Here is a 23,492-nt window from a genome sequence, read left to right as displayed (position 1 = left end):
GGATACAGAATTGGTAAAAGGTTAACATAGAGGTCAAAACAGTTTTGCCGTTAAGAACTATACTAGTTTGTTTAGACTGGAGTCCTGCCTTAATACACTTACATTCCAGTTATATTTTCTATGTTGGCAACAGAAAAACAGTATTCACAATTTTGTATGCTGAAACCCCATACACACAGAATGGTAAAACATATCTTGAATGTATGCCCGCCTTAAGTCAGTTTGAGGCACCCTTGATGTTTATCCTGACCACAGCAAGCAATACACACTAAAAAAAGCATTTTTGCTTGCACATGATTGGATGAAAAATCAACAGAGCTTCCCCTCGGATCTAAAGCAACTGCACTTGCAGTGTGCAGCCTATTTGCCTTTAGTAAATCAACCCCTTTAGCTTGGTGTTTGTTCCAGCTCATCTAACTGCATACACTAAACAGTTGGGTGAATTTACAGTTTGAGAGTAAGGAGGCCACCAGACAGGCCCCTGTATTTGTGTCAGGATTAGAGGACACGTGTAACAGATTAAATTGGCAGGCTAAATTCTCAGGTAGGTGGTCAGCATAATACATATGCTTATCACAAATGTTCATAACTGCTGGTAAATCTATTCATACAATGCCTGCTCATTCCCTTCCCCCAATAGAAATGTGCACAATCTTTTCTCTCTTAAAAGGCAAAAAGGAAAAGGCAGCATCTCTAAGTGCAATAAAGATAATGGTTACTGGGTAAGCAAGGATTTAAAAAAAAACACACAAAGGAATCGTGTAGATATCATGCTCATTAATCCCACTGTAACACTTATGGCTGGTTCTCCCTGGCTCCTATCCAGGACAGGAGAACGAGCAGTGGGATTGATGAGCTGGATATATTATATGTATATATACACAATTTTCCGGAGAGTGTTTTTAATCCTTGCTTACCCAATCAACATCTTATTGCACTTAGAGGCGCCTTCTTTTCCTTTATGCATTTTACCAGAGTGTGCTTCTGCTCCTGTATAGTGCAGCCTGAGTGCCCCCTAGGCTTTTCCAGCTACTTTCCCCTGGACTAGTGGCCTTGAGATTGAAGACCTCATATGAGTTTCTTTTTACACAGTGCACCCTATACAACTCTCCTTTTTCCCCTCTTAATGCAGCCTCACCCAACCAGGTGGATTTTATTAATTGGTACATAGATGATACATATATTGTACCCATCCACGCATTCTTTCTTAAAAAAAAGTCCAATTGTGAGTCATCTTCTAGACATGATCAATCAAGATCAATCAAGATGTGGATTAATTAGAACATGTGGATTTGGCAAACCTGGAATCTGCAATGCTTTGAGCCATGCAAATCTGAACTGCTTCAAGTGACCTCTGGTATTTTGTAAATGATATATGCATGGATCCACAGATTATAAAGGCTACAATCAATAAAATAATTACTTTATTAACTTAAATAAGAGCACAAACCATGTACTACTATTGGCAGAAAGAAGTTGCTTAACAAACCCATTTTAAGAAAATGTATATAGTGTATGTATGACCTCCAAATATTACGATTATTAAAGTATTTAGTGTGAAAATCATAAAAGTCACAATTAGAGGATATTTACACAAATATATTAATAATGGACATTCACCCAAGTTTTAACATTACAGAGTTTTTAAGCAGACCATGGTTCCTTCCATGTTTACATTAAAGCCACGTCAGAAAGAACTGCACATTCCAAAAGGTATTACAGCAAATATAACATAAAACATTTCTTTACAATGCAGAAAATCAGAGGTCATACATTTTCTTACTGCGTGGAACCAATTAAATGGGTTTTGTGGGGAAAAAAAAGCACAGCAAGTGGATGCAGATAAAATAAAATTACAGTTGGGTTATAATTTCACAAGACCTTTTAAGAAAGTGAATGGGGCCCATCATTAACAGCAGGGTACTGAGTGAGTGATATTAAGGAGTAGCAGACTGTAAAGGAAAGGCGTAGAGACCTATTTCTAAATGCGTTTGTTGCAAATGTACTTCAGAAATATGAAACGTTTGCTATTAATGTAAGGTGCTGAGTATACCACGTTGAAACAATTAAACACATATCATTAAATCAAATGACAACCATGAAATATTTCAAGCCACAATTTGAAAATATGTGAATACAACGTTACTTTCAATGTCAGAAAATGAAAAAAAAATATTATTTACCTGTTCTGATGCTTCTGGATCCAGCTGACTTTGAAATAATGGAACTGCAAATTGTATCTTTTTGGGACTGTTGGGTTCCATATTGTACTGATGGCAGTTTTGCAAAAAAAATTACACCCCCAATTAACCAAGAAGTCCAAGTGTTTTGCCCTTGGCACACGCCTTTAAAGAGACTCTCTGTGCTATTTGATGATAGCTGTAGTTTCTCCGTTATCAAGTGCTGCTGCATGAAATAAGCAACTCCCTTATTCCACATCAATAGCAGTTCTTGTAACTGGCTCCTTTTTTTTTTCTTCAGTCCTTTAGATCCTCTCCGCACAAAGCTAAAGCAACAATGAGCTAATTGTGTACCAGTTTTGCTTCTGCACATGCCAGGGATTCACTCAGAATCTAATTGAAAATGCAATGCTAGCCTTGAATGGCCCAGTGCCCTGGGATTTTGGAAAAAAAAGTGCATAGATCCACTGTACATTACCAAAGCTTTACTCACAAATGCAATATAAGCTCCCTCTGAGCATTGCTGATGGACCATTAATATTTGATCATGACAATTCAAAGAGTGAGGAGGCTTAACAGCATCCAGCTAATATATCTCAAGCTTACCACTTTTAACGTGTCCAGATGTTTAGACAAAAAGCGTTCTCTTTTGTACAAGACAAACAAATTGGTTTTAACTGATGCTAACACATTTGAAAATATCTGGTTATCTCAAGTGTCAGTCATCTAGTTAGGCAAGTTTATTTTACAGCTCATTTCATGAAAAATGTTATATAGTGGTCAATTATGACTCTCTGTATGACTCTCCCTCTATGTTGAATGCAGGATTACAAATCTTACAAGTGCAATTTTCACACTTAAGCGACAGTTATTAATACAGACCGAGTACACATACTACACAGAGATGTAGAATGTCTCTCCCTTAGCCTAGGTTCATACATTCATTTGACCCATGTCCCAAGTCAAGGAGCAGAGGATCTCTGTAATCAAGTACAAGCAAATATTTTAATGCCCATTGATCATGTTCGATTAGATATTTTTCTATATACAGCTAGGCTTAGGGTTTGTCTAAAATAATCTGTCCACAATATAAAAGCAAGCATTTAGGTTACCCTAAGCCAGCCTTTCACAACCCTTATATTAACCCAAAAAAACCCTTAAAATAATTTAAGGTCTTGGGAAACCACTACTAAAACCAATTAATTCAGAGCCAGTAGAAAAAAAAATATCCCCTTACATTGGTTGGCAGTGAAGTCCTGCCATACAAGTATTGTCAGAATGCAAATCTTACAGACAGCTAAAAAGACCATTGGTCATGCATCTGCTTCTGCCAAGTGGACACAGCTCAAAAAAACATAAGCAATCTCAGGTTCCACGGAATCCTGGTTGAAAATAACTGTACTAAGCTGTACAGAATAAATGGACAGCAGCAGATAGAACTACTAGTAAGCTTAGCTAAGCACATGCAAAGATATATATATATATATATATATATATATTTTTTTTTTTTTTTTTTTATATGCTGTTACGGTACCTGAGTAGACTGCCCAATCCTAATTACACCCTGTTCCAAATTATTATGCAAATAATATTTTTCTCATTTACCTAAATAATTGATGTAAATAACAGTCAGCATAATTCTCATGTTATTAACTATTAAGAGTACAATTCAAATTTTATTGAATAAACCTCCTAATAACAGTATTTTTTTAAACATAAAAAAACTTACAATGCACTGTTCCAAATTATTACGCATAGTAAGTTTGAAAACACTTTATAGGTTGTAAAGAACTGAAAAAAATGTCATTTGTTGTGTTTGCAGCATATTTACTGAAATCAAAAGCTATTTCAAACTGTTAACAACATTTTAACGTTTTAAACATTTTAACAGGTCACGTTACATTTTAACATAGGACCCCTTATTTGATAGCAGCTTCACAAGTCTTGCATCCATTGAACTTGTGAGTTTTTGGACAATTTCTGCTTGAATTTGTTTGCAAGCTCTGTTCCCATGATTCCGGTCCAAAACATGACTCCGCCACCGCCTTGCTGATGTCACAGCCTTGTTGGAACAGGGTGGCCGTCCACCAACCATCCACTACTCCATCCATCTGGACCATCCAGGGTTGCACGGCACTCATCAGTGAACAGGACTGTTTGAAAATTAGTCTTCATGTATTTTATTGCCCAATGCAGCTGTTTCTGCTTGTGAGCATTGGTTAGTGGTAGCAGAATAGAAGGTTTATGCACAGTTGCAAGACTCTGGAGGATTCTACACCTTTATGTCCGTGGGACTCCAGAGGCACCAGCAGCTTCAAATATCTGTTTGCTGCTATGTAATGGTATTTTAGCAGCTGCTCTCTTGATCCGAGGCATGGATCTGGCAGAAATCTTCCTCAATGTGCCTTTATCTGCACTAACCCGTCTGTGCTCTGAATCAGCCACAAATCTCTTAACAGTGCGATGATCACGCTTAAGTTTTCGTGACATATCTAATGTTTTCATACCTCTTCCAAGGCATTGAACTATTTCACTCTTTTCAGCAGCATAGAGATCCTTTTTCTTCCCCATATTGCTTGAAAATGGTGCTCTGCTTAATAATGTGGAACACCCTCCTTTAGTAGTTTTTCCTTAAATTGGGCTCATCTGCCAATCTATTTATCACAGGTGTCCAAGATTGTTTTCAGTAATCAAAAGAGCCCTGACACACAATGCCATCCATGAGTTAAACTGAAAAACAAAATATTTAATCTTTGTGACACTTAAATATAATTTGCATAATAATTTGGAACAGGGTGTACATTATTTTTTTCCTTCTATAAAGAAAGTGCACACTAAAACAAAAATCAGACTTGGGTAAATAGTATTAGAGTTGTCTTGTAGTAGTTACACCTAAAGCTAAATACAATAATAATTCATCAGCTGAGACAATGTGCCTAAAAATTTATTTTTAATCTTTCTCCCAATATTTTTAGGTATATCTAACATCTTTTAGCATTTTTAAATGCATAAACCATAGCATATTTAAAAGCACAAATCATAGCATGTGTAAAAATACACAATGTAAGAATAAACCTGCATCAAGTGTGCACAACCATCAAAGAAAAAAAAAAAAAAATTATTGTTAAAATGCCAGTGAACAGTACATGGAAAGGTATTGTACTGCACACATGCATATCTTTGTATGCATGTGCAGAGGTTTAGGTACCAGCCAGTGTAAGAAATTCCATACACTGGTGTATATTACCAATGATAAATGTTCATAAATTAAACTATTTTCCTACTTTGCTTTTTTTTTTTTGGGAATGTAGCTCTATGTTTTAATCAAAGGGACATGGGAAGTGAGGGAACCCATACAGCCAGAGCGGGGCAGAGGACCTGCAGCAGCACTGGGGAATCCTAAATAAACACTTTATTATTAATGCACCTGTACATCTGTCACTTGAAAAGTATTGTAATGGACACAGGAAAGCATTTGCAGGGGAAAAACACACAGTTTTCATATTGTGCTCTACACAGTACTGAGTTAACAAAATGGGCTTTATAGTGCTGTGGTAATGCATGTTTAATAGGGTAATAACGCAATTCACATAAACACATAGCTATACTTGTGGTGCAATACTTCACATGAGAAAAGGAGACTAAAGTTTCACCTGCCGATGGCATAACAGGCTACATAATATAATTATGTAGTAGTTCGTCTTTATCTGCCAAAGATAATGAAACAAATTTAAAAACCACTGTACTTCTGTTTAAAGATGAAAAGTTAGACAACTGCTTGCTTTTTTTTAACCATGTTTTACATTGCTCTGGAGAAAAATATGCTGCCTTAACAAAAAGTCAACACACAGAAATATAAATGTTCCCTTACCATTCACTTACTTAACACTGCCAAAACTCTCATCCCCAGATTCTGGAAACCCACTAAGACCCCAGAGATCTCTGACTGGTTTAGCCGAATTGATCAGGTAGGAGTGCTGGAGTAACCAGTACACACGAGTAGAGAAACCATGTCCTCATATCTGTCCACTTGGACCAGATATTTAAGGACTACGATTTGTGCAGCACCGCTCTTCCCAAAAGCCATGCTGAGGGCTTGTAATCTGTAGTCCTCCTTATCAGGCTTTTACTACCTGCCTGAAAGATGGTGGGCAGGCCGGCATTTCCCAGGGGCCCCCTCCTTTTCTTTTCTCCCCCACACCCCTGAATAACCAGTACAATGTATTTTGCCCCTTAACACAGGCTTTGAACCCTTACCAACCCCATTGCAGGGGCAATAATTACATAAATAATGTAATGCATTCTATGTTGCTTCCTACCCCTTATTATATTTCTTGTATGGGCAGATGCTCCCCTTTGTTACTGTTCTGTTATTTACTAACCAGCTTGTAATGCATCCTGTAACAGATATGCCAAAACGTCTTGTTTGTGTATCCATTTGTCTTAGATCGCTATATCTACCTTTGCTGGATGGTTTTTGTATTGTCTTTCATATTTTTTAATAAAATATTATGGAAAAAAAACACAGAAAGGGGCTGTCTTTTTCTCTTTTGGGTGTGTGGCTAAGAGGCCCCAGTACAAACTTCTATCTCACTTGAAATTAGTTAAAATATGCATTTGGTAAGAACATCAGATCCAGCCATTTAAAAACAAAAAGGGCTCCCCCTTTTTCAGGGTTGAGTTTATAAATACAATGTAGATGAAATAGCATACAAATCCTGACAATTGATGGATTGGATTGATTGAGGCTAGCGTGTCATAATGGCCATGGAAAAGCTGGCTGGCTTTTCTCTACCTTTCTGTACTGCCCTGCCCTGGTTTCAGACACAAACAAGAGACCCAAGCTATATGCAAAATAAATACTTTATTATATTTAGAAATCAGCCCTTGTGTATGGAGTAACACAAAACTTTATATAGTTTTCAGACTTTCTGCAATATTTATATCCACAAATATTGTTCCAATTACAGCTCAAACAAAACATAAAATAACAAAAGAGAAATAGGGTTCAACTCCACTCCAATCCCTCTGCCTAGACATACTTTTTCCATTTATCTCAGACATACATACCTTCATTTCTTAAAAAAAAAAAAAAAAAAAAAAAAAGTTGGTGTGTGGGGTTTAGTATTTATTGGGAGGCTTGTAAAATGCAAAGAACATTTTGTATAATATGTACTCCACATTGAAAACATAACACAATGGGATTAGAAAAAAAAGGTATAGTGTTAAAAATATGGCACATCAAAAAGGTTATGAGTTAAATGGGAATTCATCCCTACACTGAAATAGCTTTTCTGGTGGCAAAAGTAATGGTCTCAAAGTATTTAACCTCCATTTTGTCTCTACACTCCGATACGCTAAAATAGCAGCCATGATCCTGTCCCACGATTTCTTCTTTCACTTTAAAAAGGGAAAGCAAGGGGTGCGACTAATGGATTGAAAAGTAAAAGGTATAAGCAGGATGAAGGCCAAGGACCCAACACCATAGGAAAAGCACCAACAGGGGAGAGGAAAGTAAAACCACTGAGGTACGTAAAAAGCTTAATACTTTTACTCACTTAATCCTGCAAAAACACTAACATTTGGTGTAGGGTTGCCTTCTCCAAACATTTTAATAAAATATTAAACAATTTTGTGTATAAAGATATACCACTTTCAGTGTAAGAACTATAAAAGTAGTTTTTGGGGAAAAAATAGGAACTCTGCCATGCAAGTAACAAACATTAGCTACAGCAACTATTTGTAAGGTCTGCTTACACTGTACTTGTCGCCTGCACTGCTTAGTGCCATGGCATTATCACTAGCTCCTAGTGAACAAATTCCTGTTTATAGTGGTTCAGCCCATACAATGGCTACTTCCCTCAAGTGCAGAGGACCAGTACTCTTTAAAGTGACTCTACAAAACATGAGAAACTAGACAGTTTGTTAAAAGTTCAGAGTGAATCACTTATTGCACAGTCTATACCTCATGGAGGTCAGTGTATAAGCTAAAGAGATAGACTTTTAAGATTGGTTGTTTAACCTTATTACTCTGCAAAACCTGGATACCCTCCCCCCCTCTAAAAATAAAAAAAAGGCATCATTTGGGGAAAAGGCTACATTTTCAAGTCTCAAAAAAGGATACAATGGGATTAGAATTAGTAGTTTAAAATAAATATTGTTTGAAACCTCCACAGTCCTCTTATTGGCAGAAAGCTAAGCAAAGTGCCCAAAAATTACACACGACAGTCAATGAAAAGACAAAAAACAGTAGATCATTTCAGCAGCAAAATCAAGTCCTCCTGGTTTCTTAGTCCTGTCATAACGAAGACCTGCAGCTAAATCTTGATATGAATTGTCAAGAGTTCAACCGTTTCTTGTGGACTCCATTCTGTATATTGGAAAAAAGGAGAAATTTATTAGATATAAAGATATAGAAACCACTCTTAAAGCTGAACTCCGGATTTTGTTTTTAGAAAGTTCTTTAATGCTAGATTTTCCAAAGGCGTATTTACAGAAAACATAACAGAAGGGGGTGTTTATGGAGTAAGTGCGTATTAAACATCTGGAGGCACCCAGTGGAAATCAGTACCCATCAGAGGAGGAAGTACCACCATCGTTGCTGAAAAGACCCCCAAGGTGCTGTGGGAGGATTACCTAAGAGGCATTTATCTGGCTCATTGGTCCTGCGGGGCCTGGGCAGGAAGGTGAGGGGGCACCCCTGTCATTGTGGATTCACGTTTGAAGCTGGGAGCACCTGCATGATTTTTGTGTGTGTTTCACATTACAAGACGGACTTATATTATAATACTGGGAGGACACACAGCATTTGTGCTACTTATTGTTATTATAGTATGTGGATAGGGCATTTATAGCGCTGCACTACTTTACCATTTTATAACAGAAGCAATACTTCACATTTACATGAGAACACAGCCCAGTAATTGTAATTTAGACAGCTCTGTTAAACTACATTAAGTTGAAATATGGTAAGGGTTAAAAGGAGAAGTAAAGCCAAAGCTATGGATCAGGGGAGTGCTAAAGGCCGCTGTCGGTTTACTTTGCTAAGCCAGTCCAGGCTTGGGAAAGATCCCGGACTTTGCAGTCAGTATCCACCCAGATTGCCTGGACTGGCAGCTGGCTCAGCCTTTCAGCATGCCACAGAGATATTGAGCAGGTTCCTCTCGCCCCCCTCCACAGCCCAGCGTTGGGATTGGTGATGCAGCCACCTAAGGAAGTATGATTTTTTTTTTTTTTGCTATTCCCAAACTTATCTTTTAATCACACGTGAAGATTGACAGAGGGGGACCGGGACAAATGAGGAAAGGAAAAGAGTAGGTAAATGTTGCAATAGGAAAGGGGAGAAGAAAGAAAGATATCACAAAGACAAAGTATGATTGCTTTTGTCCCCTTTAAGATTAGTTAGGGTTGTTTTATTGGCTATGGTTTAATTTTGCTTTTTTATTGTTTTATATGATACAGAAGATTGAAATTCTTCCCATGCCTGCCTCACATGCTCTTGAAATGTGCCAGTCTATCTCGCAAACTTGGTCAACTTGTTCTACCCAGTCGTTCAAAGAAGGAACTGTGGGCATTCTCCAAAGTCTAGGTATCAAGGTGCACGCTGCATTGATCAAGTGTCTGAGCCAGCATTTGGCTGGTAGAGTAAGGCCATCAGTTTCAATGTATAGTAGGAAGACTTCTTGGGAGTAAGAAAGGTTCAAACCTGTGGTTTGTCTGATCAGTGAATGGATTCTTTTCCAGAAGCTTTGTAGTGGTTGGCAATACCAAAAAAAATGATTCAAAGAACCATTTTCTTTCAGACATCCCCAGCAAGTCATAGGAATGTTTGGATCTAATTTATGTAATCTCGTAGGGCTTCTCTACAAAAGAAATTTGTATTTCATTCCATTCCATGCACTGAAGGAACTACTATGAGCTAGCTGACAAGAGTTGGTTCATTGAACATTCGTTAAGCACTTCCAGTCCGGACACTTTTACCCCCTTCCTGTCCAAGCCAATTTTCAGCTTTCGGTGCTATCACACTTTGAATGACAATTGCGCGGTCATTCAACACTGTACCCATGTGAATTTTTTAGCATTTTTCTGAGACAGATAAAGCTTTATTTTGGTGGTAATTATTCACCACTGAGATTTTAATTTTTTTTGCTATGTAAATGAAAGTCCAAAATTTTTTTTTAAAAAAGTGTTTTTCTTATAAAATTTTGCAAATAAATAGTATTTCATCATAAATCTTGGCCAAAATTTATTCTGTTATCTTTTTAGTAAAAAAAAAAAAAAATTAACCAAATTAGTTTATAACCAAAAATAATAATTTTTTAAAACTTTTTTTTAAATTATTAAAAAAAAAAATTTTTTCTTGTACATACTGTCACCCTATCAGTACAGTGTCACCATGGTGACACTGTACTACTTGTGAGGGGTGATGATTTTTTTTTTTTACACCGATTGCTTTTACACCCATAAAGGCTGTAAAAGCAATCATTTCTCCTCCTCTCCAGCTGCATTATTGCAGCCATTGAGAGTTACTGTGTGAGCTGTGACTGGTTACAGCTTGTCACAAGGTGCAAGGCTGTTGTGAATAGCTTTGTACCATGTGACCTCTGTGATCATTCATAGATTTCACACGTAGTCAGAAGTGACATCTTGCTTACTACTCTGCATGTGATCACTGATTGGCCAATCAGTGATCACATGATCGGGACCTCACACAGAGGTTGCGCCCCATGATCAGTGTTCCACTGCGGTGCTGCGCGCTTCCAGGGATTGCGCACAAGCAGGGTGCGGGGAGGCCAATTATAAACGGCCACCCGACCATTCACTACCACTGTCCGGCCATTTATATACAACGGCCGGACGGGAAGTGGTTAATGAGATCTTTAACTTATTTTCCCCTTTTTGTTTAAAGGGATACTAAAGGTTATTTTTTTTGGTAAAATAATAAACATATCTATACTTACCTGCTACGTGCAGTGGTTTTGCACACAGCAGCTTGGATCCTCCCCTTCTCGGGTCCCTCACAGGCTCTCCTGGCTCCTCCTTTCTGTCAGGTGCCCCCACAGCAAGCAGCTTGCTATGGGGCACCCACTGCTCTGTGTGTCCATTCACACACACGAAAGCTCGGTCTGGCCCTGCCCCCTCTCTCATCGTGATTGGCTGACTGGCTGTGATTTAAAGCAGTGGGATCCAATGGCTCCTGCTTGCTGTCTCAGCCAATGAGGAGGCAGAGAGCCAGGACAGCCGAGGCTGTCATGCACATCACTGGACCTCGATGGGGCTCAGATAAGTATTGAGGGGGATGAGGCAGTGCTGCACACAGGTTTTTTTACCTTCACTTGAGCCTATACAACTTCTTTAAAGCTCAAATTGGGGGGACTAAAAAAAGTATTTTAGAGTGGAAAAGATTCAAGAGCAGGTGTAATTGTGTTTGAAATGAGCATTAGTCAGGAAATGTTGGATTTAAAAATATATCTACCAATGTAAATTCCGTATGTCTGTCCGAGCCAGTATCTCTGTCTACAGCTGGGTACACGCTATAAGAAAACCGTACACACCAAAAGATAAATTCTGTACGAGGAATCGATAGTTTGATTATCGAATATTTGGTCATTAGTATAGAGCTTTCAACAGCCGATTCTGACTGTTCAGATGAAAAAAAAAAAAAGATGCACTCTATAAAATGTTTATCGTACATGAACACAATGTCTGATCTGTCGATCAATGTGTACAATAATCATACAGAAATGATCAGATAGAAAAAAATTAGCATGATCAGAAGCAAAGAATGTCCCAGAAGAAGGTGGCAACAAGCATAGGAATCTTACATAAGAAAGACCGTCTGCCTTAGTTGTTATAAAATTACCATTGTTGGTTACATCATGATACACACCTTTGTGGAAAATCAGATTGTTCGTCTGATTTTCTTATAGTGTGTACCCCACCTTCCATAGAATCTCCTGGATTAAAAAAGGTTGCCACCAGCAGTGGGATCTTGTTACTCTGGAATTAGGTAAATTCAGGATTGTTACCTTGTGGGAAGCCTGTATTTCCTTTCACGGATGTGAGAGGACTCCTTTGGGTATAAAAAGTAGGAGATTTAAAGCAGGCATAGAAAATTTGCAGGGCAGAGCCCAACAGTGGGTGTTTTAGTCTAGGGCCTAGTATAACTCCTTATGTAATGACCACAGTATAATTGTGAGTTGGCATTTAGTCCAAGTTTGTTCTATTTTTATCTATTTCTTGAGATTTTCATTAAGAAACCAGTCCGTGATTCACAAAAAATGACATGCGTAATAATGGTGTTTGGAATTTGGAAAACCTAGACCCCCTTTGCTTTTAAGAAGACAAAATGTGGTTTTCTGAATACGAGGTCCCTACTCTAGCCAAATAAAATGGTTGAATGCTTTTTCAAGGTAATTGAAGAATTCTGAAGAAATCTATAGGGATGGTTTCAAATATGTATAACCAGTGAGGAAAAATATTCATTTTTATGATTACAATGTGGCCTAACCACGAAAAGGCTTTTTTTCCCCATTTGTGGAGGTTTTGCTTAATTTGTGACAACAAATGGAGAAGATTTAAAGTAAAAAACCATGATAAGATGTCCAGACAGATAGTTGAGACTCATGTAAACAAGTTAAGGAATACAATTAACAAATGAATTTTACACTTTAAAAATGGAAATGGTGCAGGTACTCCAATTGTGACTTGATATGAGCTTTTTGCAATCCACTGTACAGCAATGCTCAGAGGGAGAAGCAGCACAAGGAGAATTATAAAGGGAAGAGTGAGCTAACCTATATAAAAGTTGAGGCAATTAGTGTTTTGCTTCTCCTTTCACTTCCCAGTCACAGATGCATGGTGGGAAAGAGACCTATAAATGTTACTAAACTGCAGCACAGAAATCTTAGATTTTTGCAGACTTCAGTTCCACTTTATGTCTCAAAAGTTATCTGAACTTTTTTGGATGGACTGACCCTTTAAGGAAAAAAAAAAAAAAAACTGGAAAAGTGAAGACAGTTAAAACATAAAATAACTTACCCTAAACTCTCCCATCTGTTTTTCCATCCAAAGAGCGAATAGGAGAGGATACTGCTGCTAGAAGTCCACTTACTATCTCTCTTCTGATGTCTCCAACAATAGATTCTTTGATCTGGAGAAAGACAGCAGATGTAAGTATTTCAGTCAGGTGCACATGCTTCCTTCACTCTATTACAAAGTCATTCCCCTATGAGAAAACTTAAAAGGAAATGTAACAGTTGTACATATTTTTTAGGTGGTCATAATTGAAGAATAAAGTCAGGTATACAAAAATGTTGCATTTTAAGATTTAAATATGTAGTCTTCTACCCAGCCATCAGGTGGAGCTGTATTCTCTTTTTACTTTGAGTTGTGCTAAAAGAAGATGTACAGGTCTTAATAAGCCATCTTAACCACTTGCCCTCCTTAGGATTTACCCACCTTCCTGACCAGGCCATTTTTTTGCGATACGGCACTGCGTTACTTTAACTGACAACTGCGTGGTCATGCAACTCTGCACCCAAATTAAATTTGCGTCCTTTTCCCCCCACGAATTGAGCTTTCTTTTGGTGGTATTTGATTGTCTGTGTATTTATTTTTTGTGCTATAAAAAAAAAAAAAAAAAAAATTTTTTTTTACTTTTTGCTATTAACCATGTCCAGTAAAAAAATGTTAAAAAAAAAAGTTAAATAAAAAAAAAAAATCAAAATTTAGTCGTAAATTTAGGCCAAAATGTATTCTGCTACATGTGTTTGCTAAAGAAAAATCCCAATACGTGTAAGTTAACCTCTTCACGCCTAGACGCCGAGTGGCCGCACATTTCGTTCTATTAAAAAAAGACGTGCTGAGAGCGTACGCCCTGCGCGCTCCCAGCACACATGCCCGGTACTCACGGAAAGGTCCCGATCTCCTCTTTCGATCAGGACCTTTCCCAATTATATGACCACCGTGACGGTGTGTCACATGACCCTAAACCCCGCCCGCCTCTGAAACCCTTAAAGGGCCAGCAGGTACCAGCGTGAAGGGGTTAAATGGTTTACGTGAAAGTCTTAGCGTTTACAAATGGCGGTATAGATACTGCAATTTTTTTTTCTAGTAATGGAGGCAATCAGCAACTTATAGCAGGACTGCGGCGGGCATTCTGACACTGGGGGGGACTGACTTGGTGTCACTGACATCCCCAGTGACACCAATACAGTGATCAGTGCTTTAATAAAAATAAAAAAAATAAAAAAAAGCATTGACACTGTACTAAAGGCACTGGGCAGGGAGGGGTTAACATGATGGGCGATCAAAGGGTTAACTGTGTGGCAGGAGTGTTTTACTAGGGGGCTGTGTCAGTGTTCTTCACTATAAGCACGTTTGTATTAAAATGCCTGAGTGTACAAACATGAAAACCTCAAACAGGAATGTTTATCCAGAGCAGATGTAATACACGCACTCTTCTTTAAATCCATGTTTGCAGAATACACATTGCTAGAGGTTGTCATTGATAAATCAAAGCTTAAGAGCTCGCCTAAAGACACAACATAGGAATAACAAACAGCAAAGTATAAACAGTTTATGGGAGGATACTCCACTGTCTCCAAGAAGTGCTTTCCATTAAACAGGTTTTGTATTAGGAGACTTACACACTAATAACTGAAGGTTCTGAGATAATGCTAAACACTTAAGAAAATAAACACAGTGGCTGGTCTACGTAAAAAAACGACCTGTGCAAATCTTACATGCATTTCTTTTTTCATATACAGGTCAAAACAGTAGTTAAAATAGTCTCCTGTTACTTTCCAGCAACAAAGTACAAGGGGGTTGACTGGCCATTACTACCTCATATACTGCTATAATGAATCCAACAAAAAGTAACAGTTTTTTGTAGTTTGTAGTAAGTAGTTTTTGGATATAGAGAATTTACTCCCTGGGGACTTTAGCTCAAATGAAAAGTAAACCCTAGTCTCATAGGTGGGTACTGAGAAGAGAACCTCACTGAGTTTCTAGACAGCGGGAAAAAAAAAAAAATTGCCTTCCACTGACTGCAATGCAAAATCGCCTCCCACTGACTGCAATGAAAAATCGCCTCCCACTGACTGCAATGAAAAATCACCTCCCACTGACTTCAATGTGAAAACTTCTGTCAATAGCAATCCTATGTGAACACTTATCTCCGCATGCCAATCTACTCCATCACTAGCGAATATGGAACGCACCACTAGAAACTCACACAGGACCCTTTTCGTAATGGTACTCAAATGGGATCCACGTGCATCCCATCTGTGTGAACCACCTCAATAGGAACACATAATATCTAGCCTGTCATGTGAATCTGTGCATTTGAAAAAGCATCCAGAATTGCATGCGTGTGAAGCAGGGTGGTTCCATTCACACCTGGGCATTTTGGGATAGCAGCAGAATCACCCAGAGTCTACCCCACAATTGCAACATGAAGATTCGGTGCCATTTCAAAAAGGTACCTAAAATGTGGAGCAGTTTTGCCACGATTGTCACATGACAAATCACATCACATGAAGTTTGTCACCCCAAAAGATGCTCCTGCTCCTTTTTGGGCAACAAACGTAATGTGATGCAATTTGCTGCAAAAGACGTGCAATAAATCACGTCTTGTGACAATCAAAGCAAAACTGCACTGCGTTTTAGGTACAATTAAAAATGACACCTGAACCTGTGTTTTGCAATTGTAGTGCGTTTTGAGATTGTGGACAAAATTACAGCGCTTTTGCTGTAATCCCAAAATGCCCACATTACACATACATACATACATACATACATACTGGAATTTGCGCAGCTTCAAATGGTATACTGTTATGGCGGGGATAAGCGACTTATAGGGGGAATGTGATAGGGTGGCAGGAAATCTAGCATTAACAGATACTGGCTGGGAGGGTCACTGACAGGGACACTAACACAGTGATAATACTGTACACAGGCACTGTACTAATGACACTGGCTGGGAAAAGGTTAACATCTAGGGGCATTCAAGGGGTTAACTGTGTGCCTAACTATGTGCAATGTGTGTAACATGTGCTGCTTTTGCTTTCTAATCTAGCCATTTTTTTCTCCTTGCTGTTCAGGGAGAAGAAACAGCCAGCTTGCTATTCCTGATACAGAGTTCTGTGTGTTTGTAAACACAGAACTCTGCTGTGACTGGACACAGCCAATCAGCAGATTTTAGCCAAAATCTTCTGTAAAACTCATCTGTCCAATCACAGCATGGGTCAAACTCAGGGAGAAGGCCATCAAGAACATGCACGCCTGCTAGCAGCATATTTACTGTGAGCAGTCAGCAGGTATTTAATATATAAAAAGACTCCTTGGTCTGTATAACAAGGCAAAACGCTTGCTTTCAGGAAATTACTTAAAATAGAACTTCTGAGAATATGCTACTAGTTTTTTTTTTTTTTTTAAATGTAGTTCTTGTGACTTACTATGTAAACCATTCAAGAACAATAGGACATTTTATAGCAATAAGCCTGTGTCTGCTGATCATACACTCCATTCTGCAGTCTGTAATACTGAGAGTAGGCAGCACACGGTCATATACTTTATCATGCATGCCACCCAAACTCAACCCCATTGAACTGCTGAATGAATTAGACTTTGTTTCAGTTAGCAGTCAACACAATGGGAATCATGTTGTAACACAAGAACAAAATGTATTCCATTACCTACTTAGTCCTAGCTGAATCTGTGTATCACTTAGAGGAGAACAAAGTGTCAACTATGCAATAAATTGTGACATTATGGGTTATGCAAATCAAACTCCCACTAACTGGCAACCAGTTTGTAAATAGGAGTATTCTTGTCGGACAGAATATTACTACCATTAACGAATGTATACAACAGGTTATCAAAACCCCTGCTTGCTTTATCGTGTCTGCATGCATTCCCTCCTTCAATTCACAAATATACTAGTAGATAATTGACTTCCTCCAAAATTTGTCCCTAGCTCATGTGTATGAGTGTGATAAAAACTTTAGATTGGGAGCTCCTTCAGGGAACAAGACTGTTGTGAATAGTCTTGCATACTATATAATGTGTTACTTGATATTTTAGTGCAGTATAAATATGGAAAATAAGTATATTTATGTTCAAGAATTTTCATATTAGCATGGCAACAATTACATTTTTAAAATGACAAATTTTAAATACCACAGGGCTAACTTCTTCCCTCATCCTCCCGATCCCATATATATTGCTGACTACAAAACTCAAAAAGATAAATAGTCATTATCATATATGGGCTGCAACCCACTTTGTCTGCTCCATGGAGAGGATGGAAGAGAAGTTTGACACAGACTCCAGTATACTGCGCATTCAGTCTCCTCATAGACTCTTCTGGAGAAACAGTCTTAGAAGCATGAAACCAGCTCACATGTGGAGTGGAAAGGATGAAAAGGTCACCCAACCTGGTGTGCACAGTTACTCATGATGGGGGGGTCCAATGGTAGAGGCTGGCCATACATGGATCCAAATTTGGAAGGTTTTTGCAGAGATCAGTTGAATTTCAATCCACATACAGGCAAGCCTGGTTGTTCTCAATTGACTTGGGCACAACCAGCCTGTTGGAATATTTTCTCTCAGTAAGTGATGCCACCATAGCTGATGGTGCCTTTTAAGCACATTCTGATGGGAGAGAAATGTCCCAGCTGTCAGAATACAAAAGCTCAGTGTGAGGGATTCTCTTGTCCACATTGAGCCAGTCATTTTCCTTCATTCAACCCGCTGGTTGAATGTAAAAGAAAAAAAAAAAAAAGACTGGTATATGGCCAGCCTAAGGTCTATAGTGCTTGATACAATTGAAATTCCCAGCAAATAACATAAGAAACCTGGTCACTATAGGCAGCAGCTGCATTTCAAATTTAACTAAACTGATCTGGAGATCTCAGCAAAGTTTGACATGCCATTTTACATCCAGCATTTGCTTGCTTCAAATAAAAAAAAAAAAATAAAACTGTGGTTTCCAGACTACAAAAAAGTTAAAACAGGTCACTTCCTGAGCAACAGCTTCAGTTGATGATGAAGCAACTGCTAATCACAGATAGCAGATGGTGTGTTCCTAAGCCACAGTTCCATTAACTGTGACACTTTGTTCTGCATATGGATGAAAGGATTAGGCTAGTCAAAAGATTTGACCAAGGCTACAAAAAGGAATTGGTTTGGCATAGGATTACCAGGTCAACATTAATTTTCTAGCACATTTGGAGACAAAATCTTTTGATGAAATAAAACAAAATGAACCTTATGCAGCAAAGCGACCACTCCGTTTTTTCAATTACTTAGAATTTTTACTTTGAACGGAATATGTAACCTACCACTTTCAAGAAGTGGTGCACCGAAATGAAAATTCAGGTGCCGAAACCGAAAATTCAGGATGCACTTGGCTGAAAACCGAAATGGACAGTTTTTAAAAATGTATATATTTTTTCATACACAATTTTTCAGGAAATACATACACCTTATTAAATAAAAAAACAGAACACAATATACACCCCAATATTTTTGTAAAATATGAAATATGATGTTACGCCAAATAAATAGGAACGCAACATGTCATGCTTTAAAACTGTACACGGTACTTAAAAATCTCCATGGGTAACGCTTTAAAATTTAAACAAGTTACCAGTTTAAAGTTACAGATACCTCAGATGTGGTCTGAGCACCGTTTACATACACTATATTGCCAAAAAGTATTGGTAAATCTGCCTTTCCCAGTGTTAGCCCATAGGGTTCAATATTGAGCTGGCCCACCCTTTGCAGCTATAACAGCTTCAACTCTTCTGGGAAGGCTGTCCACAAGGTTTAGGAGTGTGTCTATGGGAATGTTTGACCATTCTTCCAGAAGCGCATTTTTGAGCTCAGGCACTGATGTCGGACGAGAAGGCCTGGCTCGCAGTCCCTGCTCTAATTCATCCCAAAGGTGTTCTGTCGGGTTGAGGTCGGGACTCTGTGCAGGCCAGTCAAGTTCCTCTACCCCAAACTCGCTCATCCATGTCTTAAAGGCTCTTACTTTGTGCACTGGTGCGCAATTATGTTGGAACAGGAAGGGGCCATCCACAAAGTAGGGAGCATGCAATTGTCCAAAATGTCTTGATATGCTGATGCCTTAAGAGTTCCCTTCACTGGAACTAAGCGGCCAAGCCCAGTTCCTGGAAAACAACCCCACATCATAATCCCCCTCCACCAAACTTTACACTTGGCGCAATGCAGTCAGGCATGTACCGTTCTCCTGGCAACTGCCAAACCCAGACATGGCCAGACAGAGAAGCATGGTTGGTCACTCCAAAGAACACATCTCCACTGCTCTAGAGTCCAGAGGCGTTGTGCTTTACACCAATGCATCCGATGCTTTGTATTGCACTTGGTGATGTAAGGCTCGGATGCAGTTGCTCGGCCATGGAAACCCAGTCCATGAAACGCTCTATGTATTGTTGTTGTGCTAATCTGAAGGCCACATGAAGTTTGGAGGTCTTTAGCTATTGACTTTGCAGACAGTTGGCGACTTCTGAGCACTGTGCGCTTCAGTATGCGCTGACCCCGCTCATTTTACGTGGCCTACAACTTGGTGGCTGAGTTGCTGTTGTTCCCAGTTGCTTCCACTTTGTTATACCACCACTAACAGTTGACCGTGGAATATTTAGTAGCAAGGAAATTTCCTGGATGGACTTATTGCACAGGTGGCAACCTATCACAGTACCACACTTGAATTCACTGAGCTCCTGCGAGCGACCCATTCTTTCCCAAATGTTTGTAGTCTGCATGCTTAGGTGCTTGATTTTATACACCTGTGGCCATGGAGGTGATTGGAACACCTGAATCCAATGATTTGGAAGGATGTCCCAATACTTTTGGCAATATAGTATATGTGGATATGGTCTACGCATGCATTCACATTTGAGCGCGAGCACGAGGTATGGTGGTAGTTAAAAAAAAAAAAAAAAAAATTAAAAAAAGGGACAGTGTGTAAACAGTTTTTTTTTTAATTACGTTTTTTTTTTAATCACTTATTCCTATCACAAGGGATGCAAACATTAGTGCTTTAAAAAAAATGGCCTTGTTTACATGGCGCCGGAACCGGAAGTGATGTAATGACGTTGCTCCAGTCCTCCAAGGTCATACAGATGAGTGGGAGGGGATGGGCGGCAGGAGCAGGGCTACACCTGTATCAATGTCTATTTTCATATCGGCCAAAGGCCGATAGGGGTATTTTCGGGCAAAGCGTTTCGGCTGCCAAACTTTTGGTGCATCCCTACTTTCAAGTGAAATCAATCTGCCCCAAAGAGTGCTCAAAGTAACTGGTGCCCCTTAAATACCAGACCAAGCCTGTACCTAGGACTCATTGGCAGTAGAGGTCCCATGAACAATTTGGGACTAGGACCCCAGAGGCCTTAATGAAACAAAGGGACTGAGGAAACAAAAACCAACAGCCTCAAGGCCCTAAGTCCTGCAAATCAATCTGGGAGCCACTAATCAATATTTGTATGAAAAAAAAAATGAAAGAAAAAAAAAAAGTTTATGGCTCAACCAACTTGCGTGGGTTTTTTTTATATATACACCGCTCAAAAATTTAAAGGAACGCTTTTTAATCAGAGCATAGCATCAAGTCAATTAAACCCCTGGGATATTGATCTGGTCAGTTAAGTAGCACAGGCGGTTGTTAATTTCATTTGCACCAAAGCAGCTGAAACTCATTAACAACAGGTGCACTAGATGGGCAAGAATGAGATGACCTCCAAAACAGGAATGGTTTTACAGGTGGAGGCTACTGACATTTTTTTCCCTACTCATCTTTTCTGTTTTTCACTAGTTTTGCATTTGGCTAGGGTCAGTGTCACTACTGGTAACATGAGGAGATATCTGGATCCTACAGAGGTTGCACAGACAGTCCAACTCCTCCAGGATGGCACATCAATACATGCCATTGGCAGGTTTGCTGAGTCTCCCAGCACAGTCTCAAGAGCATGAAGGAGATTCCAGGAGATAGGCAGGTATTCTAGGAGAGCTGGACAGGGCCATAGAAGGTCCTTAACTCATCAGCAGGACCGGTATCTACTCCTTTGTGCAAGGAGGAACAGGATGAGCACTGCCAGAGCCCTACAAAATGACTTCCAACAGGTCACTGGTATGAATGTCTGTCCAAACAATCAGACTTCATGAGGGTGGGCTGAGGGCTCAACGTCCTCTAGTAGGCCCTGTGCTCACTGACCGGCACCATAGAGCTTGGCTGGCATTTGCCATTGAACACCAGAATTAACAGGCCCGCCACTGGTGCCCTGTGCTTTTCACAGATGAGACCAGGTTCACCCTGAGCACATGTGACAGACGTGAAAGGGTCTGGAGAAGCCATGGAGAACGATATGTTACCTGTAACATCATTCAGCATGACCTTTTTGGTGGTGGGCCAGTGATGGTCTGAGGAGGCATATCAAAGGAGGGATGCACAGACCTCTATAGGCTAGAGAGACAATGGCACCCTGACTGCCATTAGGTATCGGGATGAAATCCTTGGACTCATTGTCACACCCTACGCAAGTGCATTGGGTCCTGGGTTCCTCCAGGTGTATGACAATGTCCGGCCTCATGTGGCGAGAGCAAGCAGGCAGTTCCTTAAGGATGAAGGAATTGATACCAATGAATGGCCCCCACGCTCGCCTGACCTAGATCCAATAGAACACTTCTGGGATATCATGTTTTGGTCCATCCAACGCTGCCAGGTTGCACCTCAGACTGTCCAGGAGCTCAGTGATGCTCTGGTCCAGTTCTGGAAGGAAATGCCCCAGGACACCATCTGTCGTCTCATTAGGAGCATGCCCCGTCGGTGTCAGGCATGCATACAAGCACGTGAGGGCCATACAATCTACTGAGAATCATTTTGAGTTGCTGCAATGAAATGTCGGCAAAATGGACTAGCCTGCTGCATCATTTTTTCACTTTGATTTTCGGGGTGTCTTTGAATTCAATTCTCTGTAGGCTGATAATTTTCATTTCCATCAAACGATGAGGCATCCTTATGTTCCTGACATATTACCCAGTCCTTATCAGTATAGATATCTAGCATGATATATTTCCACATTGAAATCTGAGGTGTTTTAAAAGCGTTCCTTTAATTTTGATGAGCAGAAAAATATATTATATATAAAAGCTTTACCTAAAATATATATACTTGTGGCCAGAGCATATAGATAATTCACTTTACTGTACAAATAACACACACAACACATTAAAAATATCTCCGCAAGCCCCCAGGTTTACTTATACTAGGGCTGATTGCTGCTCATATGTAATTATAAACTATCAAACCAACTGCTTGGTCATTATAAATATTTGTAACAATAATATAGGTATCCATGGTGGATGAAAGGCTTGTAAGCATTCCAAGGATAACGATGGTAACACTAGGATTCCATAAATAGGTCACCACAGGTAACAAGGGCTCGTGATTCCAATAGGAGAGGTATGTGTCTCTATAAAGGATATAGTGCAGGGGTCTCCAAACTTTCTAGACAAAGGGCCAGTTTACTGTCCTTTAGACTTTAGGGGGGCCGGACTGTGGTCATTGGGAGTAGAAAAGGTCTTGACCTCAGTTGGAAAAAACAGTGCCCCATTTTTTATGTCGTATGAAGGGATTGTGGCTCATCATTGATGTCACTGGGCTCCATTGTTGTTGTCAATGGGAAGAATTAGGTCCCATTGTTGGTGTCATTGGCAGGAATTATGCCCCTTCATTGGTGTCAATGGGGGGAAATATGCCCCATTGTTGGGGCACCATTTCATCCACTGATACCAAGGGCTGGATAAAAGCAAGCAAAGGGCCACATCTGGCTCCTGGGCCGCAGTTTGGAAATCACTGATATAGTGGACAACTAAATCCTAACAACTTAAACAGCCAATTTAAAGCTCAAGTTGAATAAACAACTTGTTTGTTTTGCCAATGCTAATGCAGCTGAAACTTATTAAGTAAACACTTTTAAGACAATTTTGGAATTCAATACAGATTTAAATGTGTAAAATCGCACTACAGCAGTACAATCACTTGATATTTGAAAGCAGTAACATACATGATCAATTATTGAAAGGGCAAGTTATTGCAATGCAATTGCCTCCTCAACATTTACAGTTTCAGCAATAATGGGACTTTAAGGAAGAACTATAACTGCCTGTTTTTAGTGTATAAAATGCCCATCTATGAGTCAGGAAAGGCAAAAGAAATTTGAAACCATGACCATTTGTGGCTCTAAGTTTGGAATGATTTATAGATCAGCTGCATAGTATGAAAATCTC

At 39.4% G+C, this 23,492-nt stretch overlaps 2 protein-coding genes across 3 annotated transcripts in view; both read right to left on the bottom strand.

The window, feature by feature from the left end:
• PPP1R1C (protein phosphatase 1 regulatory inhibitor subunit 1C) overlaps positions 1–2,523 on the bottom strand; it is an 81,858-nt gene extending 79,335 nt beyond the window's left edge. The window contains exon 1 of the mRNA XM_089680838.1: positions 2,184–2,523. Coding sequence (XP_089536964.1) covers positions 2,184–2,264 — 81 coding nt within the window. The 5' untranslated portion in view covers positions 2,265–2,523. The remainder of the gene's footprint in view (positions 1–2,183) is intronic.
• A 4,502-nt stretch (positions 2,524–7,025) lies between these two features.
• ITPRID2 (ITPR interacting domain containing 2) overlaps positions 7,026–23,492 on the bottom strand; it is a 124,172-nt gene continuing 107,705 nt past the window's right edge. For both annotated transcript variants that reach the window (XM_089680835.1, XM_089680836.1), the window contains exons 17-18: positions 13,221–13,332; positions 7,026–8,550 (exon numbers count right to left, since the gene is read on the bottom strand). In XM_089680835.1, coding sequence (XP_089536961.1) covers positions 13,222–13,332 — 111 coding nt within the window. In that variant the 3' untranslated portion in view covers positions 7,026–8,550; position 13,221. The remainder of the gene's footprint in view (positions 8,551–13,220; positions 13,333–23,492) is intronic.

This window comes from Staurois parvus, unplaced genomic scaffold (genome assembly GCF_062004578.1).
Source record: "Staurois parvus isolate SC_StPar_1 unplaced genomic scaffold, SC_StPar_1.0 ptg000251l, whole genome shotgun sequence".
Taxonomy (NCBI): Eukaryota; Metazoa; Chordata; class Amphibia; order Anura; family Ranidae; genus Staurois; species Staurois parvus.
Note: the sequence above shows the minus strand (reverse complement) of the source record. Positions and strands in the feature narration are given on the sequence as shown.